Source organism: Felis catus, chromosome B1 (assembly GCF_018350175.1).
Source record: "Felis catus isolate Fca126 chromosome B1, F.catus_Fca126_mat1.0, whole genome shotgun sequence".
NCBI lineage: Eukaryota > Metazoa > Chordata > Mammalia > Carnivora > Felidae > Felis > Felis catus.
The window spans coordinates 8,246,447-8,268,358 of record NC_058371.1 but is presented as its reverse complement, the minus strand read 5'-3'; the positions used below and the strand labels follow the sequence as shown (position 1 = coordinate 8,268,358).

At 40.7% G+C, this 21,912-nt stretch overlaps 1 protein-coding gene and 1 long non-coding RNA gene across 4 annotated transcripts in view; one reads left to right on the top strand and one right to left on the bottom strand.

Annotated features, from left to right (window-relative positions):
- Positions 1-21,912, top strand: part of VEGFC (vascular endothelial growth factor C) — a 110,300-nt gene that overhangs the window by 71,418 nt on the left and 16,970 nt on the right. Inside the window, exons 2-4 of the mRNA XM_023252311.2 lie at positions 2,392-2,605; positions 4,041-4,231; positions 19,009-19,160. Of these exons, the coding sequence (XP_023108079.1) occupies positions 2,392-2,605; positions 4,041-4,231; positions 19,009-19,160 (557 nt within the window). The remainder of the gene's footprint in view (positions 1-2,391; positions 2,606-4,040; positions 4,232-19,008; positions 19,161-21,912) is intronic.
- Positions 6,245-21,912, bottom strand: part of LOC111560083 — an 87,517-nt gene continuing 71,849 nt past the window's right edge. For 2 of the 3 annotated variants that reach the window (XR_006596244.1, XR_002741589.2), the window contains exons 2-3: positions 21,726-21,816; positions 6,245-6,770 (exon numbers count right to left, since the gene is read on the bottom strand). This is a non-coding gene — a long non-coding RNA (uncharacterized LOC111560083). Of the gene's footprint in view, positions 6,771-13,653; positions 13,819-21,725; positions 21,817-21,912 lie in introns of those variants that run through there. The other variant, XR_006596243.1, reaches the window with a different exon arrangement.

Genomic DNA, 21,912 nt, shown 5'->3' with positions numbered 1-21,912 from the left:
TCACATCCTGACTTTATTTCTGGCCGAATTATGGAGAAAAGAATCCCGGGGACCCACCAGTCACACAGACCCGTGCTGCTTCTGTTGGTTCAAGGGCTATTCAAGCAAGCAGAGGCAGCCAGAAACCCATCCATAGCGTTTCACTTCCGGTAGCAATGACCCTACATTGGCCCATGTACTTCTGCAAACTTTCCTTCCAGTTGCAATCCTTTTCCATTACGACGCATTTTGAGTCTTGAATGCCGTGTCATGTGTGAGATTTTCTTGAGACAAATATTAAGAGTTGAGAGACTGTGTGAGGATATGTGGTCACTTTCGCCTAAGCTGGGATCTGTCCATCCCCACCCGCCATGTTGCCAATGGAATTACTCTGGGTATAGCTGCCTGGCATGTCAGGAATCACCCTACATATTCCAGAAGGTAGTGGATTAATATCAGTATTTTTAAAACAAAGACCTAAAGACATTAAGTGATATGCCCCAATTACACAATTAATGAAGAAAGGGAAAATCCTGAAATTAATAGCCAATTTTATTATCTAAAAGAAAGGAACACATTTCATAATCTACTGCCTAGGAGGCTCTATAATGATAAAAGGAAATTATGTTAGATGCCGTTTCTCAAAGCACAGTACAAATAGCACCTACATCAGAATAACTTTGATTATTCATCTAATGGTGAAAAGACTTTCAATTAAATAGTATTTTGATTTTTCAAAGCAAATATTTCAATTTTGTACATCAAAAATTAGAAAGGAGAAACCTGTAACCTGCTAGAATGTGGAGTGTTGACCTCCATCTGAGACAGGCGGGGCAGTTCCTGCATTGAACAGCTCTCCGGCTGACCCCTGTGCACGCCCCACTTGAAGAACCAATGTCTGAAGTGTTTACTTCCATATTTAGACCTCCATATTTATGAAAGCATAAACTAAACTTCTGATGTTGTAGTTCATTTTGTGTACAAAGTTAAATAATGTCCCATTTTCCCCAAATTTCCAAGTATGATTTAGAAAACTGTTGTTTTTCATAGCTATGGTAACTACCTGAATATAATTGTTTTCAGTTTATTTATTTATTTTGTGAGAGCGAGGGATTGTGTGTGCGAGAGAGAGGGGGGCGGAGAGAGAATCCCAAGCAGGCTCCACATCACCAGCACAGATCCCAGTGCAGGGCTCAAACCCACAAACTGTGAGATTATGACCTGAGCCCAAATCGGACACTTAACCAGCTGAGCCACTCAGATGCCCCAGTAACTACCTGAATATAACTTGGAATGTTCAACTTAATTGGGTACACTAATATAGACAATCACGTATAAGCAGAATTCACCTTCTCTGGATCGTTTCATGTCTTTTTCGTAGCAAAATAAATCTTCAGTGTCAACATTTTTGGGAATACTTGGAGGTTCTACCAAAATACGTACCTAAATGTGATACTTTTGTTGAAGTCCCTTTCTTCATGGGATTATTTATTCTAAAGTAACTTCTGTAAAATTAGATTCCTAATCCCAAGCATCCTGCTTAATTATATTATATTGATGCTGGTAATTAAAAGTGAAGCAAAGGATTACAGCGGACTACGGTTTATATGTGCTGAAGGCTAATACGAGCTTGAATAAATTTTCTAACTTAAAATTTGCCAATTAGGTAAAACTGTATATCGAACAGGCTACTTTAGAAATTGTTTTTAAAATTATGTGTCACAAAATTTTTGTCTTAAGACCCAAATATATATTTTACAAATTTGGTTGTAGTACTTAATTTCATTTTTAATTGTGGTATTGATTCAAATTAAAATATGAATATAATTTTACCAAGAAAAGTTAAAACTCAGGGATAATTGATAATATACTTTTAAAATTTTTTAAATTTATTTTGAGAGAGTGAGGAGGGGGGAGGGGAAGCGGGGAGAGAGAGAATCCAAAGCAGCCTCTGTGCTGTAAGCGCAGAGCCCAACATGAGGCTGGATCCCACGAACCATGAGATCGTGACCTGAGCTGAAACCAAGAGTCAGACACTTAAGTGACTGAGCCACCCAGGCGCCCTGATTTTTTTAAATTTTTTTTAATGTTTATTTATCTTTGAGAGAGAGAGAGTGTGTAAGCAGGGGCAGGTCAGTAACAGAGACAGAGGGAGAGACAGAACTCGAAGTGGGCTCCAGGCTCTGAGCTGTCAGCACAGAGCCCGATGCGGGGCTCGAACTCACAAACTGTGAGATCATGACCTGAGCTAAAGTCGGACGCTTAACCAACTGAGCCACCCAGGCACCCCAGGCATCCCGATTTTTAATAAGGATCTGGCATATGTAACATTAAACCTACATGTTTTTTGCGTGCATTAATTCCAAATCCCCTAATCTGAGAAATGACCGATCTTGCGTGTTTCTTTGATAGGCATATGCCGGCAAAGAGCTGGAGGAGCGACTGCGATCCGTGTCCAGTGTCGATGAACTCATGACCGTACTCTACCCAGAATATTGGAAAATGTACAAGTGTCAGTTAAGGAAAGGCGGCTGGCAACATAATAAAGAACAGCCCAACATCAATGCAAGAACAGAAGACACTGTAAAATTTGCTGCAGCACATTATAATGCAGAGATCTTGAAAAGTAAGCATGGGAAGAAAAATATTTGATAAGCTTCAGTCAGCCCAGTGAAAGCTGCTAGTCTGTTTTCTTTCTTTTTAATTTCAGTGTTTGTACCACTAAAGCCCTTTAGGGCTGAAAGCAGACAACAGAAATAAAGGTTTTCAAAATATAGCATTTTATGACTTCACCGTGAGTGGTTAAGAGGATTTCTAGAAATATAAAGAATAGAAATGTGGATGCATATCAACACGTTTTTTTTTCAATTGAGGTGATATCCCAATGCAAAATTTTCAAAAGGTGAAGATATATTTTACACACTCCGTAAGCATTTAAGCATTCTATGTCTTACAAAATAATTGCACAGAAATTTTTTGATTTGGATTCAGAAATGCTGAATTTCTAAATCACCCCAAATCATCTTTCCAATGACTTCTTCTTGCCTTGTTTCTTGATAGCTGGACTTTGGGAAAGCTGCTAAAAGATCTAGCAGAAAGAGTCACAAAAAATTACGATGCCGGGTAAAGTGGCATGGTATAAATTGGTGGGCTACTTTTAAAAAATAAGTCCCTTCGGTTGTTGGATATGAATCGCTCTCAAGGTTTGAGATTGCAATTTATTTTCAAAACAAACGCACACAACATGGCTTCACGGTTGAGTAACCAATAGCTTCCACGCTTTTTTTCTAAAAATTTTACTTGAGGGCAAATAGGGGAAAAATAAGCTAAAACATGTTAAGAAGTACATCACCTATAATGCAGTAGTTAAAAGGTCAGCAGTGCTATGGCCAACCCGCTAACCCACTGTAAACAGAATTCCAAGAGAGAGCATCAAAGGAACAGAAAAATTAGACTTTCCCGAAAGCACTTAGTTCAGGATCCAGGCCCCACTTGATGGAAAATACCCCTGCGTTTCAAGTAGCCACGGCCATAACATTACCCAAAGCTGCCAAGCAGCCTGCCTGAAAACCATCTCTGAACGCAGTCCAAACCCATAGACATTTTCTCATTTATATCTCAGTTTAAAAAGAAAAATTAAGTCACGTTCATATTTGCTCGGAGACCACAAAAATAGTCCATGCTATAGCTGAAGAACGTGACTTCCTCTCCGCGGGTCCTGCAAATGATTAAATTTTCATCTTCTTAAGCAAAGAATACCGAGCACAAGTGCTGTAGAAAATCGGTGTCATTTCAAGAAAGCATAATCCTAATTTTAGCTTGTTACATGGCTGGAGAGATCGTGTTTCAAGGAAAATATCCTTAGGCCCCCCGTGAAATATCGTATCATATTCCAGGTCACGGGGCAGCTTAGGATCCCGTCGACTCCTTTTATATTTTTGTAACGTTACATCTCGCGCTTAAATCTGGAACTCTGAAATGGAAAGCCGCTGGCGACTGCCAGAGGCTTCTGGCCCTCGCGGGCTTCGTTGTGACTCACGGCCTTCCCTGTGACCCGGCAGGTATTGACAGCGAGTGGAGGAAGACTCAGTGCCTGCCGCGTGAGGTGTGTATAGATGTGGGGAAGGAGTTCGGAGCGGCAACAAACACCTTCTTTAAACCCCCGTGTGTGTCCGCCTACAGATGTGGAGGCTGCTGCAACAGTGAGGGCCAGCAGTGCATGAACACCAGCACCAGCTACCTCAGCAAGACGGTAGGTGGGTGGGTGCCGGGGCTCTGCCCTCCAGAGCCGCCGACGTTCTCGCTGGGCATGAAGTTCATTTCTCAGGGCCCCGCGGTTTGGATGGTACAATCTCACAGAGAAAGTAACTGATGCTTGAGGAACCCTGTTCATGGTAGCGGTATCCGAGAACAAATGCATGTACAAGTGCGTGTCTGAGAGAGAGACACCCAGCTACTTTCCTTTGGCAATAAAACGACTGTCAGGTGCTTAAGTCTTCCGATGATAGAGACACAGCACGAATTACACGTTCAAAATACATGCTGAAATGCGGGTGGGTGTTCTGTGCAACGGCCTAATACTGACATGAGCCAGCACCCTGAGCTGAATTGTGTTCGTCCAGGAAGCAAAGGAAATGGTCTGCCGCTCAGTCTCATGGATTCTGAGTTACCTGTGAGGTCCCATCACACGAGACGGGAGGCTTCGAACAAATAGCCCAGAAACTTATCTTAAGGTTGGGTGCTGGGATCTTGGGAGCGGATGCGCTCACCTGCACCGCGGGTCGGCCGTGGAGGAGGCTGTCAGAGGACACGTCTGGGTGCTGGTGGTGGCCACGGGGTGTTGTTTGAAGGGGTGTGAGCCACTGGCCTCTGCACAGAGATGTCTGGAGAAGCCCGGGGCCTGGGCCGGGCTGAGGCAGACTCCCCGAACGACAAAACCGTGTTTGCCTAAAAGGCTTTTCTGATCCATTTTGGGAGGTGGAATAACACAGGCAGCCTGGCTACATCCAGAACTGTACTTTGACTCATTTTTTTCAGTTTGATTTATTTATTTTTGAGAGGGAGACAGCGTGAGTGAGTGGGGGAGGGGCAGAGAGAGAGGGAGAGAGAGAGAATCCCCGGCAGGCTCTGCTCTGTCGAGCGCGGAGCCCAACGCGGGGCTCGAACTCACACACTGTGAGATCATGACCTGAGCCGAAACTAAGAGTCGGGCTCTTAACCGACTGAGCCACCCAGGCACCCCAAAGACTGTACTCTGACTTTTAAGGTGAAAAATAACTTCAAAAACGGGATGCTCGGTGTGATTTGTACAGTGTGGAATGATAACAGGGTCACGCTTTTAGTCAGATAATGTCTCTACTTGAAACCCGTATAAGAGACGCTTCTTCTCGTATAGACCTTGCTGCTCAGAAGTTTGGATCGCACTAATAAAATCTACTCTTATTTTGATAGAACTAAGTGGAAATGAAAGTTAAATTGCCTTTCTGGAAAAAAAAAAAAACAATCGTATTTCTTTTTATTGCTCATACACCTGCTGAAGGAGCCAGCTGTTTCAGATACTAAGACTTGCAGGAGGAAACAAAAATTATCAAACTGTATTTTCTATTCAGTTTACCTCTGCCTAAACTCTAAAGACTAAAAACAAAAATGAAAAGGTGATACATTGGGGCCTGGCATCCTCCCTGTTATCATAATTAAGCACAGCCAGAAGGACTTCATTTATTCTTGATGAAGCAGCATACTCCTAAATATAGTCACGCATTTAGAAACTTAATCAGTAGAATGTTTGTTTGTGGGCCATAGCATAACATTCCAGTGCTTGATAAAATTCTGATATTTGAATGGAATAACATATCATCGTAGTGTTTGAGCACAGCACCTCTTATTCACTCATTCCCCTCCTTCATCAAACAGTGGTTAGAAATTTGGTAGCTGAGAACCGCTACATTTACTGTATACTATTTGGAATAAAATGCTACTGATTTCACAGGTTTTACTGGATAATAGGGCTTTAGCTCATCATAACCCTGAAGTATAACAGGATTTTAGAAATCCTTTTATAGGTGTTGGCACTAAACACCTTCTTTCAAAAATATCGAACTACTTATTCCAGTGGGATAGTCTCTAAAACATAACACTCATTTTTAAAGAGATGTTAAAATGTAAAATGTTGCTGGCTTTCATATTTTAGCTGGAGCCCATCAAAGGATTTTTGGCCTTCTGTGTTGTCACAGTTAGAGAAAATACACGAGGGTGATTTGGGAAATTACCTTTTTGGAATGCCTTTAATAGAATATATTTGTAAATATTTCCATTAAGCAATATGATATCTACCCTAGATTATATTATTATTGTGGGGTTTGACTTAAGGCAAATAGCAATTTGGTTGACCTTCAATAAGTCCAGATAAACCAGTTGCATTTTGCAAAGACCAAAGGGCTAGATCTGGTTTAAAAATGGGATGGCATGGAAGAGTTTCAAAAAATAGATTTTGAAGATTTCATGAAATAAAATGTTACCTACTAAGAGCTCATTATTTGTCATTTCAAAAGTGCCTTATTGGATTTGGTTGTTGGGTGAAACTTTATCATCAAAGTGCTCGTGTTGTAAAGGTGAAAAGTTGAGTCATAACTGTTTTAGCATTGGGATGTTGTTTCGTTGGTTCTTTTCTTGAAATTCCTGTCTTTTTAGAGTTAATTTATTTTCTCGGTGAAAATCAGTTGCCAGTTGACAATAATGCTGTTTTTCATTATTAATTCCTTCCACAAATTCTTCTATGATGCCTTGTTAAGCTGACGGAAAAAAAACATAGTTTGAAATGAATTTTCTCTGGGGCACCTGGGTGGCTCAGTCGGGTAACTGTCTGACTCTTGATCTCGCCTCAGGTCATGGTTTCACATTTCGTGGGACCAAGCCCTGCATCAGGCTCTGGGCTGACAGTGCGGAGCCTGCTTGGGATTCTCTCTCTCTCTGTCCTCTGCCTCTCTCTGCCCTTCCCCTGCTCACATGCACTCCCCCCTCCCCACTGAAAATAAATAAACTTAAATGAAGTTTCTGTAAAAAAAAAAAGTCTCAGACTTTATAGTATATTATTTATTAAATATTTTCATATTTAAGTTACATATTTCAAAATATGTCTTTTTTAGATACAGATGCTCAGATGTTTTGTGTAATAGTTCCTCAGACAAGCTCTTAGTTCCCCAGTACCACGCTCAGCCCAAACAACACCCTGGTCTTGTGGTTTTCCCTCTGGACGTGTGTCTTCATCTCTAGTCGGAGCACAGGGGTCGTCCTTGACCTCTTCCTTCTCTTGTCACACATCCAGCCTGTCACCAGTCCAATGTTAATTTTGTCCCATAAGTATCTTGAATCCCCATGTCTACCACCATCACTCTAGTCCAACATACTTTTCATGCTTTTTCCAGCTAACGAAAAACCAGCCTCTCTGTTCTCCTGCTTCCATTTCCCTTCGATTGTCTCAACTGCCCCCAAACGCGGTATTTTTAAAAACAAAAGTCTGAGGCTGTTTCCAGCATAAAGACCCTTCGGTGATTTCCCACTGCTCTTAGAATACAACCAAACTCTTTATCACAGCCTTGAATGTCTGCTTGGCTCTACAACATGGTCTGACAGAAGTGTCCCTTGTCCTTACTTTTTGTGCTTCTAAATGCTCTAGGCTTCTTTGAGTTCCTTCCACCGTGCCCCCTCTGGCCCAGGATCTTTGCTCATACCCTGGCCTTCTGGTCTCCTCCTTGCTGGGGTACCAGTTCTTCCAGTCTCCATCACATGACTCAACAAGTCCCTGGGGGAGATTTATCTGACCTCCTTGATTGGATCCTGTTTCTTTTAAATTCTTTATAGTTTCCCATACTTTTCTTTCATTGCACTTAACTGCAGCTTATAAATCCATTTGTAACAATATAGCCATTATTATTTGATTAATGTCTGTCTCCTCCTTAAAGCCAAAAGCTTTAAGCTTTAACCCATGTTGTTCATGGGTTACCTGAGTATCTACCACAGAATTAGCATACAACCTCTTTTGGAACCACATAAAAACTGGACCCTCTCACCAGAAAAAATGAAAATATGGACATACCCACAGTATTTACGCCAGAGTTCCAAGGATATGGCTTCCTTACCCTACTCCTTATCTGTTGAACCAGATTTTAAAACTACTGCCTTGAAGGTTAATAACAAAATAGTCGGGGTGCCTGGGTGGCTCAGTCAGTTAAGTGTCCAACTTCAGCTCAGATCATGATCTGGCAGTTTGTGAGTTCGAGCCCTACATGGGGCTGACAGTTCAGAGACTGAAGCCTGCTTCAGAGTCTGTGTCTCCCTCTCTCTCTGCCCCTCCCCCACTCACATTCTTGTCTCTCCCTCCTTCAAAAATAAACATTAAAAAACAAATAAAAGGGGCGCCTGGGTGGCGCAGTCGGTTAAGCGTCCGACTTCAGCCAGGTCACGATCTCGCGGTCCGTGAGTTCGAGCCCCGCGTCAGGCTCTGGGCTGATGGCTCAGAGCATGGAGCCTGTTTCGGATTCTGTGTCTCCCTCTCTCTCTCTGCCCCTCCCCCGTTCATGCTCTGTCTCTCTCTGTCCCAAAAATAAATAAAAAACGTTGAAAAAAAAATTTAAAAAAAAAACCAATGTACTAAAGAGTAGTCTATTAAAAAAAATAAATAAAATAAAATAAAACAGTTGATTAACTCACCTGTGTAATTTTATTTATTTTTGAGAGAGAGAGAGAGAGCATGTGCTCTCGAGAGTGGGGAAGGGGCAGGGAGAGAGGGAGAGGGAGAGGGAGAGGGAGAGGGAGAGGGAGAGGGAGAGAGGGAGGGAGGGAGGGAGGGAGGGAGGGAGAGAGAGAGAGAGAGAGAGAGAATATGAGAATCCCAAGGAAGCTGTATGCTTTTAGTGCAGAGCCTATCATAAGGTTCAGTCCCACAAACTGAGAGATCATGACCTGAGCTGAAATCAAGAGACAGAGGCTCAACCAACTGAGGTACACAGGTGCCCCAACTCACTTGTGTAATTTTTAAATAAATGGATCCTATTGCCTAACAAAAGTATATGCTGTCAATTTTAGAACAGTATTTTTAAATGTCTGTTTTTTAACAGACAGAAAATTCTCCCACTTTCCTTTCCCATTCATAGATGGCGAGAGAAAAAGTCACCATTCTAGGGGTGCCTTGGTGGCTCAGTCGGTTAAGTATCCAACTTTGGCTCAGGTCATGATCTCCTGGTTCCTGAGTTCGAGCCCCACATCAGCTCTGCACTAACAGTGTGGAGCCTTACTTAGGATTCTCTCTCTCTCCCGCTATCTCTCTCTTCCCCTCCCTCTCCCTCCCTCCCTCTCTCATTCTCTCAAAATAAATAAACAAACTTAAAAATCACCATTGTATTCCTCTTACTGCTGTCTTACTAAATACATGCTTACTTTACACAATATGTGCCAAATAGATCTCAGGAGTGCCTTGAGTAAAATCTAAACTTGGGAAACATAGCATCACTGTTAGTAAACAAAATCAATAAATGTAGTCTTCAGTTGATCATTGGTGGTTTTTCTGTGACCAGTGCATATTTGTTTCCTGCAGTGGCATGATTAGGTCCCATGTTGACCTCACTGGTGCCAGAGTAAAAGCATTTATTCAAGGATGAGTATGTATGCACAACAGCACACATGCTTCTCTGTCAAGTTGGAAGCCTCACGTGGGTGCAGGCTTCAGAACGTTATAAGGCTTCCAGGCTAAGAAGAACATTTAGTGCTAAGTTTAAGGTATGTGTAGGTGAACTAGAATTTGGTCCAGTATATTTTTCTACAGGAAAACTACATCTACTTTAGATCATATGGAATCAGTTCTCAGTGTGTTTCATCCTCTTGCACCTCTAGCCTTCACAGAATTTAGGTTTACTAGTATAACAGATTTATGATGTTCAAATCATTTCACCTGCCTCCTCCAGTCATCTGCTCCTATGAAAAATCAAGAATTTACCTATAACATTTTTGAGATCTGGTTCCCTGCTGTTGGTTTTGTGTTGTTTTCTCAAGTTTTTTTAGATCCTTTTTGATAGGCTTGATATGTGCAGTAATCATAATTCTTATAAGTTCTGATCTACAGAGCAGTAGTGTTTTTAAACGTTGTATGCATCACTGTAACAGCAGGCTAGATCTCATCTCCGCACTTCCGTTTGCTGAAGAGTTGCAGAGTTTGAATTAAAAATTTGAAATGCGTTGAAAACAAGGTACTTAGCCCTCAGAGTTCTGCCCCAGGACGCGTTCTTTTCTGACTCCACACTCTTTCCTTGGGTTTCCTCATCCACACTATTTTGCTCTTCATGGGGATTACTCCAAAATCCTTATCTCCAGCCCAGACTTCTCTCGCGGTTCCCAAACTCAACCCTGTGACTCCGCTTCCTCTTTGACGATCATGGAAAGTGTGTGCCCCACTGGAGTTTACAACCTGTTCCCGCACAGCCACCCCACCTACGCAAATAGACAAGCAATAATCCCTTTCCTCTTCCAGTATTCTCTTAGTAAATAACACCCCTCATCTAGTGGGTTAATCCAAGTTATTCTTCCTTTCACTACAAGCCCAATCAATTCCTGTTAAATCTATCTTCCAGACATGGCTAGAATCCATCTGGTGTCTTCATCCTGCTGATCCCACTCTGATCTAGGCCACATTCATCAATCACCTGGGCCAGACAGCCTAGTAACTGGTCCCATGTCTCCACTCTTACTTCCCTCTAGTCCACTGGCTACATTATAGCAGTAAGTTTTCTCTTTGCTAAATGCTAAATCAGTTTTTGCCCATGCTAGCATCGTTCTTATTGGTCGATGCAAATGTTCTAACTCATTAAGCATTTTGAGCAGCACTCTCCTTTAGGTGTCTTCTTTAGGTTAAATCCATCAACACGGTTCACTAGGCCCTCTGTGATCTGGCTGCCACCTAAATCTGTAGCCTCAGTGGTCACTGCTTTTTCCCCCAAATATTGCTTTCCACAAGAACCCAAATGCTTTCACTCCTTCAATTATGTCAGTATCTCTTAGCCTCGAAGTCACTACAATACTGTCCTTTGTGTATGAACATCTCCTTATATACCACCTTGACCTCCCATACTCATCAGGCTAATTTCTACCCATCTTTGGGCCTGGATAAGAATGTCACTTCCAAGGCATTGTGTTGTCTGCTCCATAGCATCCTTTATTGCCCATATAGCATCATTATCTATTCTGTCAGACTGTTTTAGTCCCTGAGCCCTAAGCTCCATGAAAGCAAAGATTGTGTTTGGTTATTACGCTGGAGCACAGCACAGTCATTGGCACGTAGGAAACGCAAAGCACTCAATTGAATGAATACAGGAAAAAGAACAGATTTGAGGCCAAGGGTAGAGCTGGGAATATGCCGATTTTGAAAACTCTGAGTGATATTTATGTGGAGAAAGGAAGAAGATTGGGCAGGTAACTCTAGAATTCTGTAACAGTGATGGGATCCCTAGCTATAGATATAAGAGGAAACATCATATTGATAAATGTTGTCTGAAGCCATGGTGTACTTGTTACTATGGAGAGAATTCATATAAAAGCCAGTGCCAAGGGAAAGCCAACATTCAGTCATATAGTACCACCCGTTTCTCTTCCTAATTTTATAATATCATCCCTTCTCCCACCCAAAGAATCCACTCAGATAGTTTTTAATAGTAAAAACAATTATTTTCATTTAAATTCAGTTAAGTGTGGTGAAGTACCCACTATGGGTGCTTCATACCCTGTTGTATAATGGGTATATAGTCATGTATGGACCCTGCACTAACGGAGCTTACAATTTAGCAGGGAGAATCAGCATTTATCAAGCAAATAAAAGCAGCCTAAGTGTTGTAAAGAAGAAATAAATGCAAGGGTTTATGGAAATGCATATCAAGGAGGACAAGGCGTGAAACTCCTGAAGGCAATGTTTTCATGCATGGTTTAACATTTTCACTAATATTGCAGCTTATAGAGGCTTATACCTAATACCTTTCCTAAGTGTATTTTTTATTATATTTTCAGTGTACTATAAATGGGAGCATGTGATGATCTCTTTCAAACATAAAAGGAAGTTTGTTACTCCTGTTTTTTCTGAAGGGGATGAAAAAAAAAAAAGTTGTTGTTTTGTCAAAGGAGTTCCAGACACAACTTTTAACAACAAAAATCACCAACTAGAATCATATAAATTTTAAAGACAATGTACCTTAGGTGATATAAAACCCAACTTTTTTTTATAGAAACTTCCTTAGAATTCTTTTTAATAGGGCTCAACGAAGGGCAGGTTTCTAGAATGTGCGAGGAAACCAGCCATTTGAAAAGTGAAACCACATGCCCTAAGCATTCCAGCGTGAACTAATAGGTCACAACCGCTTTCAAAGTCCTCCCTGCTATCTGCTTCAGAGAAGTAAACGGGGTGGGTGTCTTTCTGACCTCCTTCATAAACATGCGCCTTCAGTCTATTTTCTTACGAGAAGTTGTATATTTAAGGGATATGACCAAAAACCAGAAAGTGAATTTTGCAGGCGATAAATTATTTGATGACTCAAATAAAAGCAGAAGAAGGTCATCTCCTTTGGAGCCAAACACTTGGATTAAAAAGTTATCTAAATGTTAGTATTTACCTTACATGGTTTTTCCAAAGATCGGAATGAAGAAGAAAAACTACAGAGCCCATGGGGCTTCTCTGGAAATCCTGGGGTTAGAGCTCAAGAGACTATACCCTCTTTGCTGTGTTTTTTAGTGCCAGCAGAAGGAGCCCGCTCACTCTGGAAGCTGGGCCTCCTCTGGTCCATGCTGATGGACGCGGACAGCAATATTTAAAATTCTGTGTTGCCATCCAAAAAAAAAAAAAACTATTACATTTTTAATTATTCCATAAAGAAATAATATAAGCATAAATATTAGCAAAAACACTCCAGATTGTATCTGAGTTCAACTGCATGCTTCATAAAATGTTCTTTTACAGCAAAATTTATTTAAGCCCGAGTGAAAATGTGCAACTATGGAATCAAACTGCGAGGTATTATTTTGTACTGCAGCAGTTCGGAAGATTCCACTCGTATGTATTCAACAAGTGGAATGTGATTTGTTTGGAATCTTTAGCTAATTAATATTTGGCAAGCGCAGTTGTTGGAAATCAGGTTTTGTCCAGATGTGGGGAAAAGCTCTCTACCATACCAGTTATCAGAAATGAAAGAAGAACGTTTGCCTGAAGGAAAAAAATAACGCATCTGTTAAAAATACCTTTTTTCCAACTCCAGGCACTGTGATCCTGTGTACAAAACTGATTCAATGTTTCTAAAACTCCTGAATTGGGGTTTTTAACTATAGCATTGTTTATGCATTTTATGTATAACATTATATAAAATCAATTCCATCCCAAATGGCAATCTGTTCTTCCCAGACCCAATTTAAGTTCTATATCCCCTTGACAGTGGTCCTGTGGTTGGTCTGCTCACTTGATAAGCTGACAGTGAACCCTCAATTTTTAACTTTTCCCATTTTTAGGATTTACTTAAGTGCTGTGTGGTTTCCCTCTATCATCTTACGGTCATTAACTATACTCTCCAGAAGCTCCAGATTGCCTCTATACTTAATTAATGGACTCAAGATTGGAATATTTAAATTAAATATGGCAACGAGACATGCTATGAAAAGAAATTGGTTATATTTTGGGGGTATAAAGATGTCGTAAAGGGCAGCATTTTTTTGTTTCATATTCGTACCCACACAGACATTCCCTTAAAATGTAATACTAAACTGTAGTCCAGGATCTCGTCAGTAAGGAAGTTCTACACCTTTTTCTTGAATAGCCTGCAAGATAAGTAGAAATAGGAATTGTTGTTTTATAACTGTTGCTAGGCTGGTATAAACAGCCTATTGTTTCAAAATGTGGCTTTATTTGAAGTCCATTCTTGTTGGTGAGAATTGACTATTAAATACTCTTATTAAAGAATTCCAGTAGATAACAACTGGGAACCATTCAGTTGGAAATGCTTGGCGTTTCCTCTTTTTTATTGCAGCTTTACAGAATACACAGATTTTTTTTTCCCAATGTCCAGGCTTATTTAAATGCCATCTTTATATAAACCCTTTTGATCTCTAAAACCAGCAACTCCTCAAACAGACATATGCAGATAGTATGGGTCCATTATGAATTATATTACTCCTTAAATCCTAACTTAGCTACAAGCTATTATCATGTACTGTTCAAGAACAATTCACTTTATAGCATAAAACTATTTTAGGAAAATCACCACGTTCAGAATATCCAAGTATAAATGTCATCATCCTCAATTAGGATTGACTGAGTAGACATATATACATGGAATTGTTAGCTAATGCTGAACATAATACATAAATTTTGCACTCTGTGAGCTTAAAGTAGAGAATACCGTTGTGCACACATTAAGGCACAAAACAGTCTGACAACGGTATGAGGATAGTTGTTTTATTGAAACATAAAGAATTTATATGTTGTTGCAACAGTGATGTGCCGGAGAGACCTTGACTCTTTTGAGAGAAAATTATACTGACTGTGTTGGTTCAGATCTTTATATAATGGCAAGCACAGATTTCAAGAGACTTAAACTGCAGCTCACGAACGGCATTTGAGATAAACGATTTGATAGTTTAAAAATTCTAACATGGTATCATTATATGTGTATATGTGTGTGTCTGTATGAGAGAGAGAGAGAGGGGGCAGGGGAGAGAGAGTTGCATGGGGCAAGAGCCACTGATTGATGAGAAGTTGTCATGGCACTTGGTACTCGGCATCTTGTTGGTTCTCAATAAGGAGTTACTGAAAACTAAACAAGGTAAAATGTCAAATCGTTGGGATTCATCTACCAAAGATTCAGATCAGTTTTGAAGGAGAACCACTGTTCAGAGAACACGGCTATGACATCACCACCAGTATTATCCCTATTTTATGGATAACAAAATGGAGGCAAAGGGAAATGGGATGATTCTTCCAAGTCACGGAAATAGTAAATTGCGGATGCAGGACTCAAATGTCTGTGTTTCTGAGACTTGGTTCTTGGTTACTCTTCTAACGCTAGTAAAGGAGAGAGGTTGCTGGTTATTTGGAAATTACATTTAATGATTGGGGGGGCTGTGAGTTTGTAAAGTGATTCAAATTACTCATTTTTCGTTGTTGTTCAAACAAGTTTACCGTTTCTAAAGCACATACTATCTGATTAGGGAAAAGGGCCTGTGGACATTCTTCATAATGTGGGGATTAAATACAGCTATATAAAATTTACAAACAGATCTGGAAGGAAGGAAATGGAATTTATCATACTTCTTAAACAGGTGGTGGAAACCTTATAATCATTTTAAATGAGAAAAGTCAGTCAATCCACACACTTAAGACCAGTGCAGGAAGAAACCAGAAAATGAAAGAGGCCTCTTCAATACATGACAAGAGCCACAATAGGTACCACTGTGCCTGAATGTACACACATACGGCACACTCTCCTATATTTGGGAAGTTGATAGATGAATAAAACTTATTTATCAAGTACCTTCTACTTTTAATATTGGTCAAGGCATCTTTCTCTGGACCCTTAAATTTTGTCCACACTGACACACTCAAGTAGAGAATTTAAAAAAGGCTATCTGAAAAACTCAGGTAAAAATTTGGAGTCAGAAGATGTGTGTCAAGAGAAGGGACTTTTTTTTTTTACTTTATTTTTTCAGCCTATTTATTCCTTTCACCCAAATTAACTGAATTTCGCTGCCCAGTTGCCTGCCTAGACCCAAATAAGAGAAATGAAACATAAGTAATTAAAATTTGGGGGTTTTATTTATTTCACAAGTAAATTTTTCTCTCACGTTCTACTGTACTTTTAATACTTATGATTGTAGTTGTACTTATGAATGTAGTTGTAGTACTTAGCAGGAAAAAAGAGTTCTCTAACAGCGATTTTCTTTTACTGCCTGTTTACCTGTCCCTTTGTGCCTTTAGTGAGTGAGTTCACAGACCCCAATCTCTTCCACCCCTTGGAAGTGTACAGCCAGGCTTTTTTTTTTCCAGGAAGATGCTTTCTTAATGCAGAAGAGTGTTCCCCTCCCACTAGAACATTCTTCAAAGCCCCAGTTCCTAAGTGTACACTTGGGACTCCAGGGCGGGTCCTGACTGTGGATGTCATCCCCCCAGCAGTGGCTGGAGGGGACAGACTTCTCTTTGCCCTTGGGAAACCTTGCCAGGGTGGCCTCTGGGAGGTAGCAGTCCCTGAGGGCGGGGAACATCAGGCAAGCTTGCACAGCAGCGGGGTCTCAAACCGCACCTCCCCCGTCCCTCTCAGGCCCCCGGGCTGCCGTCTGTCACTGGAGACAGTGCCAGATCCCCAAGTGATTCCATGCGTTCTGTAAGCAAACACCGCTCCCCTGGCCTGAGCCCACTGAGCGCTTTTCCTCTGATCCCCAGAGGTCTGTCTTCACCCCCTGCCCCGCCCTGCTCCGGTCCCACAGCCCGACCCCCCACAGGGCCCAGAGCTGCTCTGCTACCCCGTCCCATCTGTAGACCTGTCCTAAGGCTTCATTCCCCCAAGACATCGGGCCCTGTGACCACACACGCCTTTCTGAAGCTCTCCTGTCTCCTGTCTTCCTTTGGCTTCTCTTGGTCTACCAGTAAGCCCTCCTGGCTCTGCGTCTTCATTCCTTCTTCTTCCCAGACATAGTTACTATTTGCCTTTTCCACCCCTTCATGATGCACCTGTTCCCCAGGCTTCTGTCAGACATTTTCCCCTTGATTCAGAGTGATCTCACCAAGTAATCTCATCGGGGTCCAGGATGTCAAGAAGGGCTTTCATATCGATGGCTTTGAAGTGTCTGTCCTAGGCTCTAGACACAAATCCAACTGCCTGGTAGACCCAAGTTCTTAGGATTTTGTCAGCCAGCCTGTGCATCCTACCATTTCTACCATTACACAAGGTTTACATAATTTTTAAATTTTATACATATAAAAATTGAATAAGTAGTTTATGAAACATACATTTCTTCTGTTCCACTGGTTCTATGTTAGGGTCCAGAGATGCGATAAGAAGAAGAAAAACTGTAGTATATATAGACACTGCAGAAGTCTGTCTCTTAAAATAGTTTTACCTAGTGCAAAGGATTTCTACCAGGGTGACCTTTCACCTAGTAAAAGGTGTCTTCCAATCTGCATAAACGAATGTCCTTTTAGAGAAGTGACTGGTCAAAGCCATAATACTGGAATATGTTGAGGTCATATGTTGAGATTTATCTGTGTATCATGGGCAGTATTCTGGAGGAGATCTAGAATCTTGAGAATATGTGCAAAATATAAAAAATACAGCAATCAGTACGCATATCACACTCATTGACGTTAACGTATGTCATTTTTATAACCATCCCATGGACAGTGAGTGGGTCAGATGTTTCCTCAACTTGACTGATTTTTAAAGAAATATACAGCTTAGATAAGTTAAATGACTTTTCCAAGTTTACACAACTTACAAGTGGGGTTGGTAATAAAACTGCCCTGTTGGGGTGTGGCCTTGTGCCCCTTCCTCCTAAGGCACCTGTGCTAACAAAGTAGCTGAATTTTTCAATGACTATACAATAAATGTATTTCAAATGTAGAAAATGTGCATTTTATAATTTAGGTATCTCTGTGTTTCATCCTTCAAATTGCATGTCCATAAATCTCCCTGTAGGACTAAATGGGCAACTAATTCGATTCCCTGAAGATTTCCAATGATCTTCAAGTGTTGGCTTGGAAGGACAGTGAGGGGCCAGATCACAAGGCTCTGGGGTTTGTCATCATTTTTAGCCCTGCTCAGATTGCCAGAAAGACAGTAACACCAAAGCCATTCAGCTATCGTCCTCTTACTACAGACGGATCTTATCAAGCACATAATGGCCAGGACTTCACTTTTACCATGATTATTGAGAAGTTAGATTTTTTAAAAATTTTTTAAATGTTTATTTAGTTTTGAGAGAGAGAGACAGAGCACGAGCAGGGGAGAGGAAGAGACAGAGAGGGAGACACAGATTCTGAAGCAGACTCCAGGCTCAGAGCTGTCAGCACAGAGCTCAACGTGGGGCTCGAACTTGGGAACAGTGAGATCATGACCTGAGCCGAAGTCAGATGCTTAACCAACTGAGCCACCCGGGAGCCCCTGATCAATTAGAATTTAAGAAACTTAAGAATTTAAATCCACTCAGTTTTACTTAACCATTAATTTATTTGTAAATTCAACTTAAAACACTGACTTTGGCGAAGGAAGAGATGAATTGAAGTTCCCATAAACAAGGCATTCGGAATGGGACTTTAAATTTTCAGACTCTAACCCACAACCACGTATCATGTCTTACCTTATTTTAAGCTTATTATTTTCATAATGCCTGTGACAAAAGAGCAGAAACAAAGCTTTATCTACTAAGTGATGAATGTGTTTATTTTCTTTTAAACCTAATAAATTCATAAGATTATCTCGTACAAATGTAAAACTACTTTGAGGTGGAAATTTAGTTTGGAATGAAAATCGATTTCACATCTATGTATTTTATGTCTCTGTATTCAGTTTACATAGAATAAGACTTAACCAAAGATCTCTAGGTTGTGTGGCCAACAGCTGTTTACTCTCATAGAAAGAAAGATATTTATATCTGTGCCACTTTTTAATAACCCCTGGAATAATCGAGGACTCCGAAAAAATGCTTTTTCCCCCGAACACCCTGGTCCCTTGCATCTCTGCTCCATAATCATTAGCCGGTTATCAAAATTCTAATATGCTTTACAGTAGTAACACAAGAGAAGCATATGGACTATTTATTATTCTGATAAAGGATACTTACTGATTTGAAGCAAAATGGTTTTTATGTCATAATCATGAAACAACTTTTGCGTCCTGCATATATCACGAAGCACTACCTATCATAATTAATCTCACTTCTTTTGGACTCCGACATTTACCATAAAAATGCTTTCTAGCATCTATATAATTTTTTCTTCTTTTTGTCCCTTCTTTGTAGTTGTTTGAAATTACAGTGCCTCTCTCTCAAGGCCCCAAACCAGTAACAATCAGTTTTGCCAATCACACTTCCTGCCGATGCATGTCTAAACTGGACGTTTACAGACAAGTTCATTCAATTATTAGACGTTCCCTGCCAGCAACACCACCACAGTGAGTATGAATTAAATCTATTTTTCTGCATCCTCTACTATATAAAATTATTTTCAAGTAAGCACAGTTTATCAAAAGAACTTTTGTGAAACTTGCTATAATATACTTTGCATCAAATGCAAAAGACAGATTGGAGAGTGCACCACGAAAACAAAGTCAAACTCAAACCAGGAAGCCCTTCGTATAGACCATCTAGTTAACAGTATAAAGCAAGTATTTCTATGGAGTGACACACATCCCCCCAATATTCCTCTTATAAGTAATTTAGCCTAATTGATCTAACTTCCATGAAATCAAGTGTGCGAACTCATAAGTGACGTTTTTACAGCTAAAAACATTTAAGCCTCGGTAAGATTTTTGGTCCCAAACAAAAAGTAAATAGGAAAAGATTATTTTACATCTATGAGCATTCACTTGTCTTTTTTCAATCTCAGTTGTTTTTCTCTATCTGTTCGTATTGTTTATTTCAGCCAGGATTGAATATTGAAATACTGATGAATTACCTGAAAGAATTTTCTCTTACTGTTATCCCAAATTAACATTCAAAGTACCATTTGTTACTCAAATTCCATTCTCATCAAATTTTTTAGGCTCGTAAATGGCGGCATTTGCTGCATTAGATCACATAGAAGGGGCTGGAGAGGCATCAGGTGTGGACTCTATGAATAGTGTAGACTGAATCATTATGCATCATCATCAAAAATCTAGGAACTTTTCAGCTCGCTACCCCAAAATGAGGATTCGGCTCTTTGATCTTTAGGATATCCAATGCATGTGAATAAAATTTACTGAACTTCGACATCTATAACAAACTGTTCAATAAATTGAGGGGCAAACATATATATTACCAAAAAAAGTGTAGCCTTGCATTTTAGGGGACATGACAATAAATGTGAGATGCTGAGAGCATTTTTCCCCATTCCTGCTTTACTTAGTACGGCAGATAGGAGGCCTGATCTTTCCAGGAACACTTAAACTAAGGATAGCATCATTTGAGTGAAGTCTGTCCTCCACGTGAGAACAAAAAGGTCTTACAGGCTTCTGTAAATAAACTGATGCCACCATACAGGAGGACGAGTACCCCCCAAAGTTTTCGTGTGTGCGAGTTCACCCACGCAGCTCAGAAAGTCGCACCCCTAGCCCCTGTGGCCACTCGTCCGTTCTCAGCACCTCGGCCATTATCCCCGTGCTGGCTGTCCCCAACATTATGGTTTAAGACTGACTTAAAATATATCTACATCTCCTCTAGTGCTGTTTGTATCAGATATCATAGGTACAAAACTCAAAGATTAATTCTGTTTATTTCTACGTTATTCATAGCACTTTTCTCTCATATTCTTTGAGGCCTTGAAATCACACGGTTGTCATTTGCTTTTTTGTCCTGATTTTATTTGGGGGGATGGGGGAGACGGGAGATATTTGCTCCAACCTATATACATGTAGTTCCTTTCTATCACTGCCATCCTGGCTCACATCATCCTGCATGCAGACCTCATCTAATGCAGCGGTGTCGATACCCGTTTTCTCATGCCAGAACTTTCTCCAGCTCCTGTGTAATGTCACAAGTAAGCTTTAAAAGGCCTCACTTCCTTCATGTGACCAGAAACTGTCGGTGGCTTTCAGCTGCTCAAAGAACTGAGCACAGATTTCTCACCTCCTTGTCCTGTAATCAGCCTTCCTTTCTTGTTTCGCTTCTCATTTCTCACCAGGGCTGGGTTTCACCAAGTCTTATTCCCTGAACACCAAACTCATTTCCTGCTCTGTTTGTCCTTTCTATTCTGGCCCTGGCTTACAATAAATTCCCTTTTTTTCCTGCCTTCCCAAAGCCCTGTCCACTTCTCAGAGTTCGGGAAAGGTCTCGGTCCTACATCTGTCTTGCCCAAATGCAAGCCTCCCTTGCTTCCTGAATGCCCATAGCAATTACTGTATTTGCCTTGTCCTCGCATGGGTTTGTAGGGCTCCATAAATACGGCAAGTGTGCAACTGGATGGTGAGCATTTCAGGTAGGTTTGTACCCTCCACAGTCTCCAGCGAATAATGCTTGAAAATTACTGAGTCATTACTGTACTTTCAGCCCTTCATATGCACTGTCTCCCTGAACCCTCCCAAAAAGCATCTCTGAAGTTGATAGTGGTGTAGCTTCATTGTACAGATGAAGCAGGTCATCACACTCCAGAGTTAGGAGCGAAACAATACACTCCACTGATCAGCCAGTGTTTGTTAATATCCCATCACTTCTGTATCTGCAATTTTGTAGCATTTGCATGTTTCGCTCAGATTTTCACCATTGCTTATTCATACAACTTATTCATGTAACGTAAATGCTGTTGAAGGCAAGAAGAGACAGAAAGAGCAAATCAAGCCTGTGCCTCACAGTGAGCCAGGTCTGAGCCGAATTCAGGTTGGCCACCAACTCGCTTTCTAAGGTTGGGTTATTTCATGTGTCTGAACTTCAGTTTGCTTATATGTGAAAGCACAAAGTAAAGAGGAATGAATGAAACACTGACTATGGTGCTTAGCACAGTGCCTGGCATCTAAGCGATAGTCAGTAAAAGGCAGACTTACCATTACCGTTAAGATCCATGTCTGATTCATCCATCTCCTCATGTTTTCTAGTGTTGTTGTTGTTTTGTGTTGTTTTTTTTTTTACCACGGTCTACAATAAAAAAAAATGCATTTCACATTCCACGTCAGTACACACATGAATCTGTATGGGTGCAATATCTCTGTTTATGTAATAGGCATATAGCAT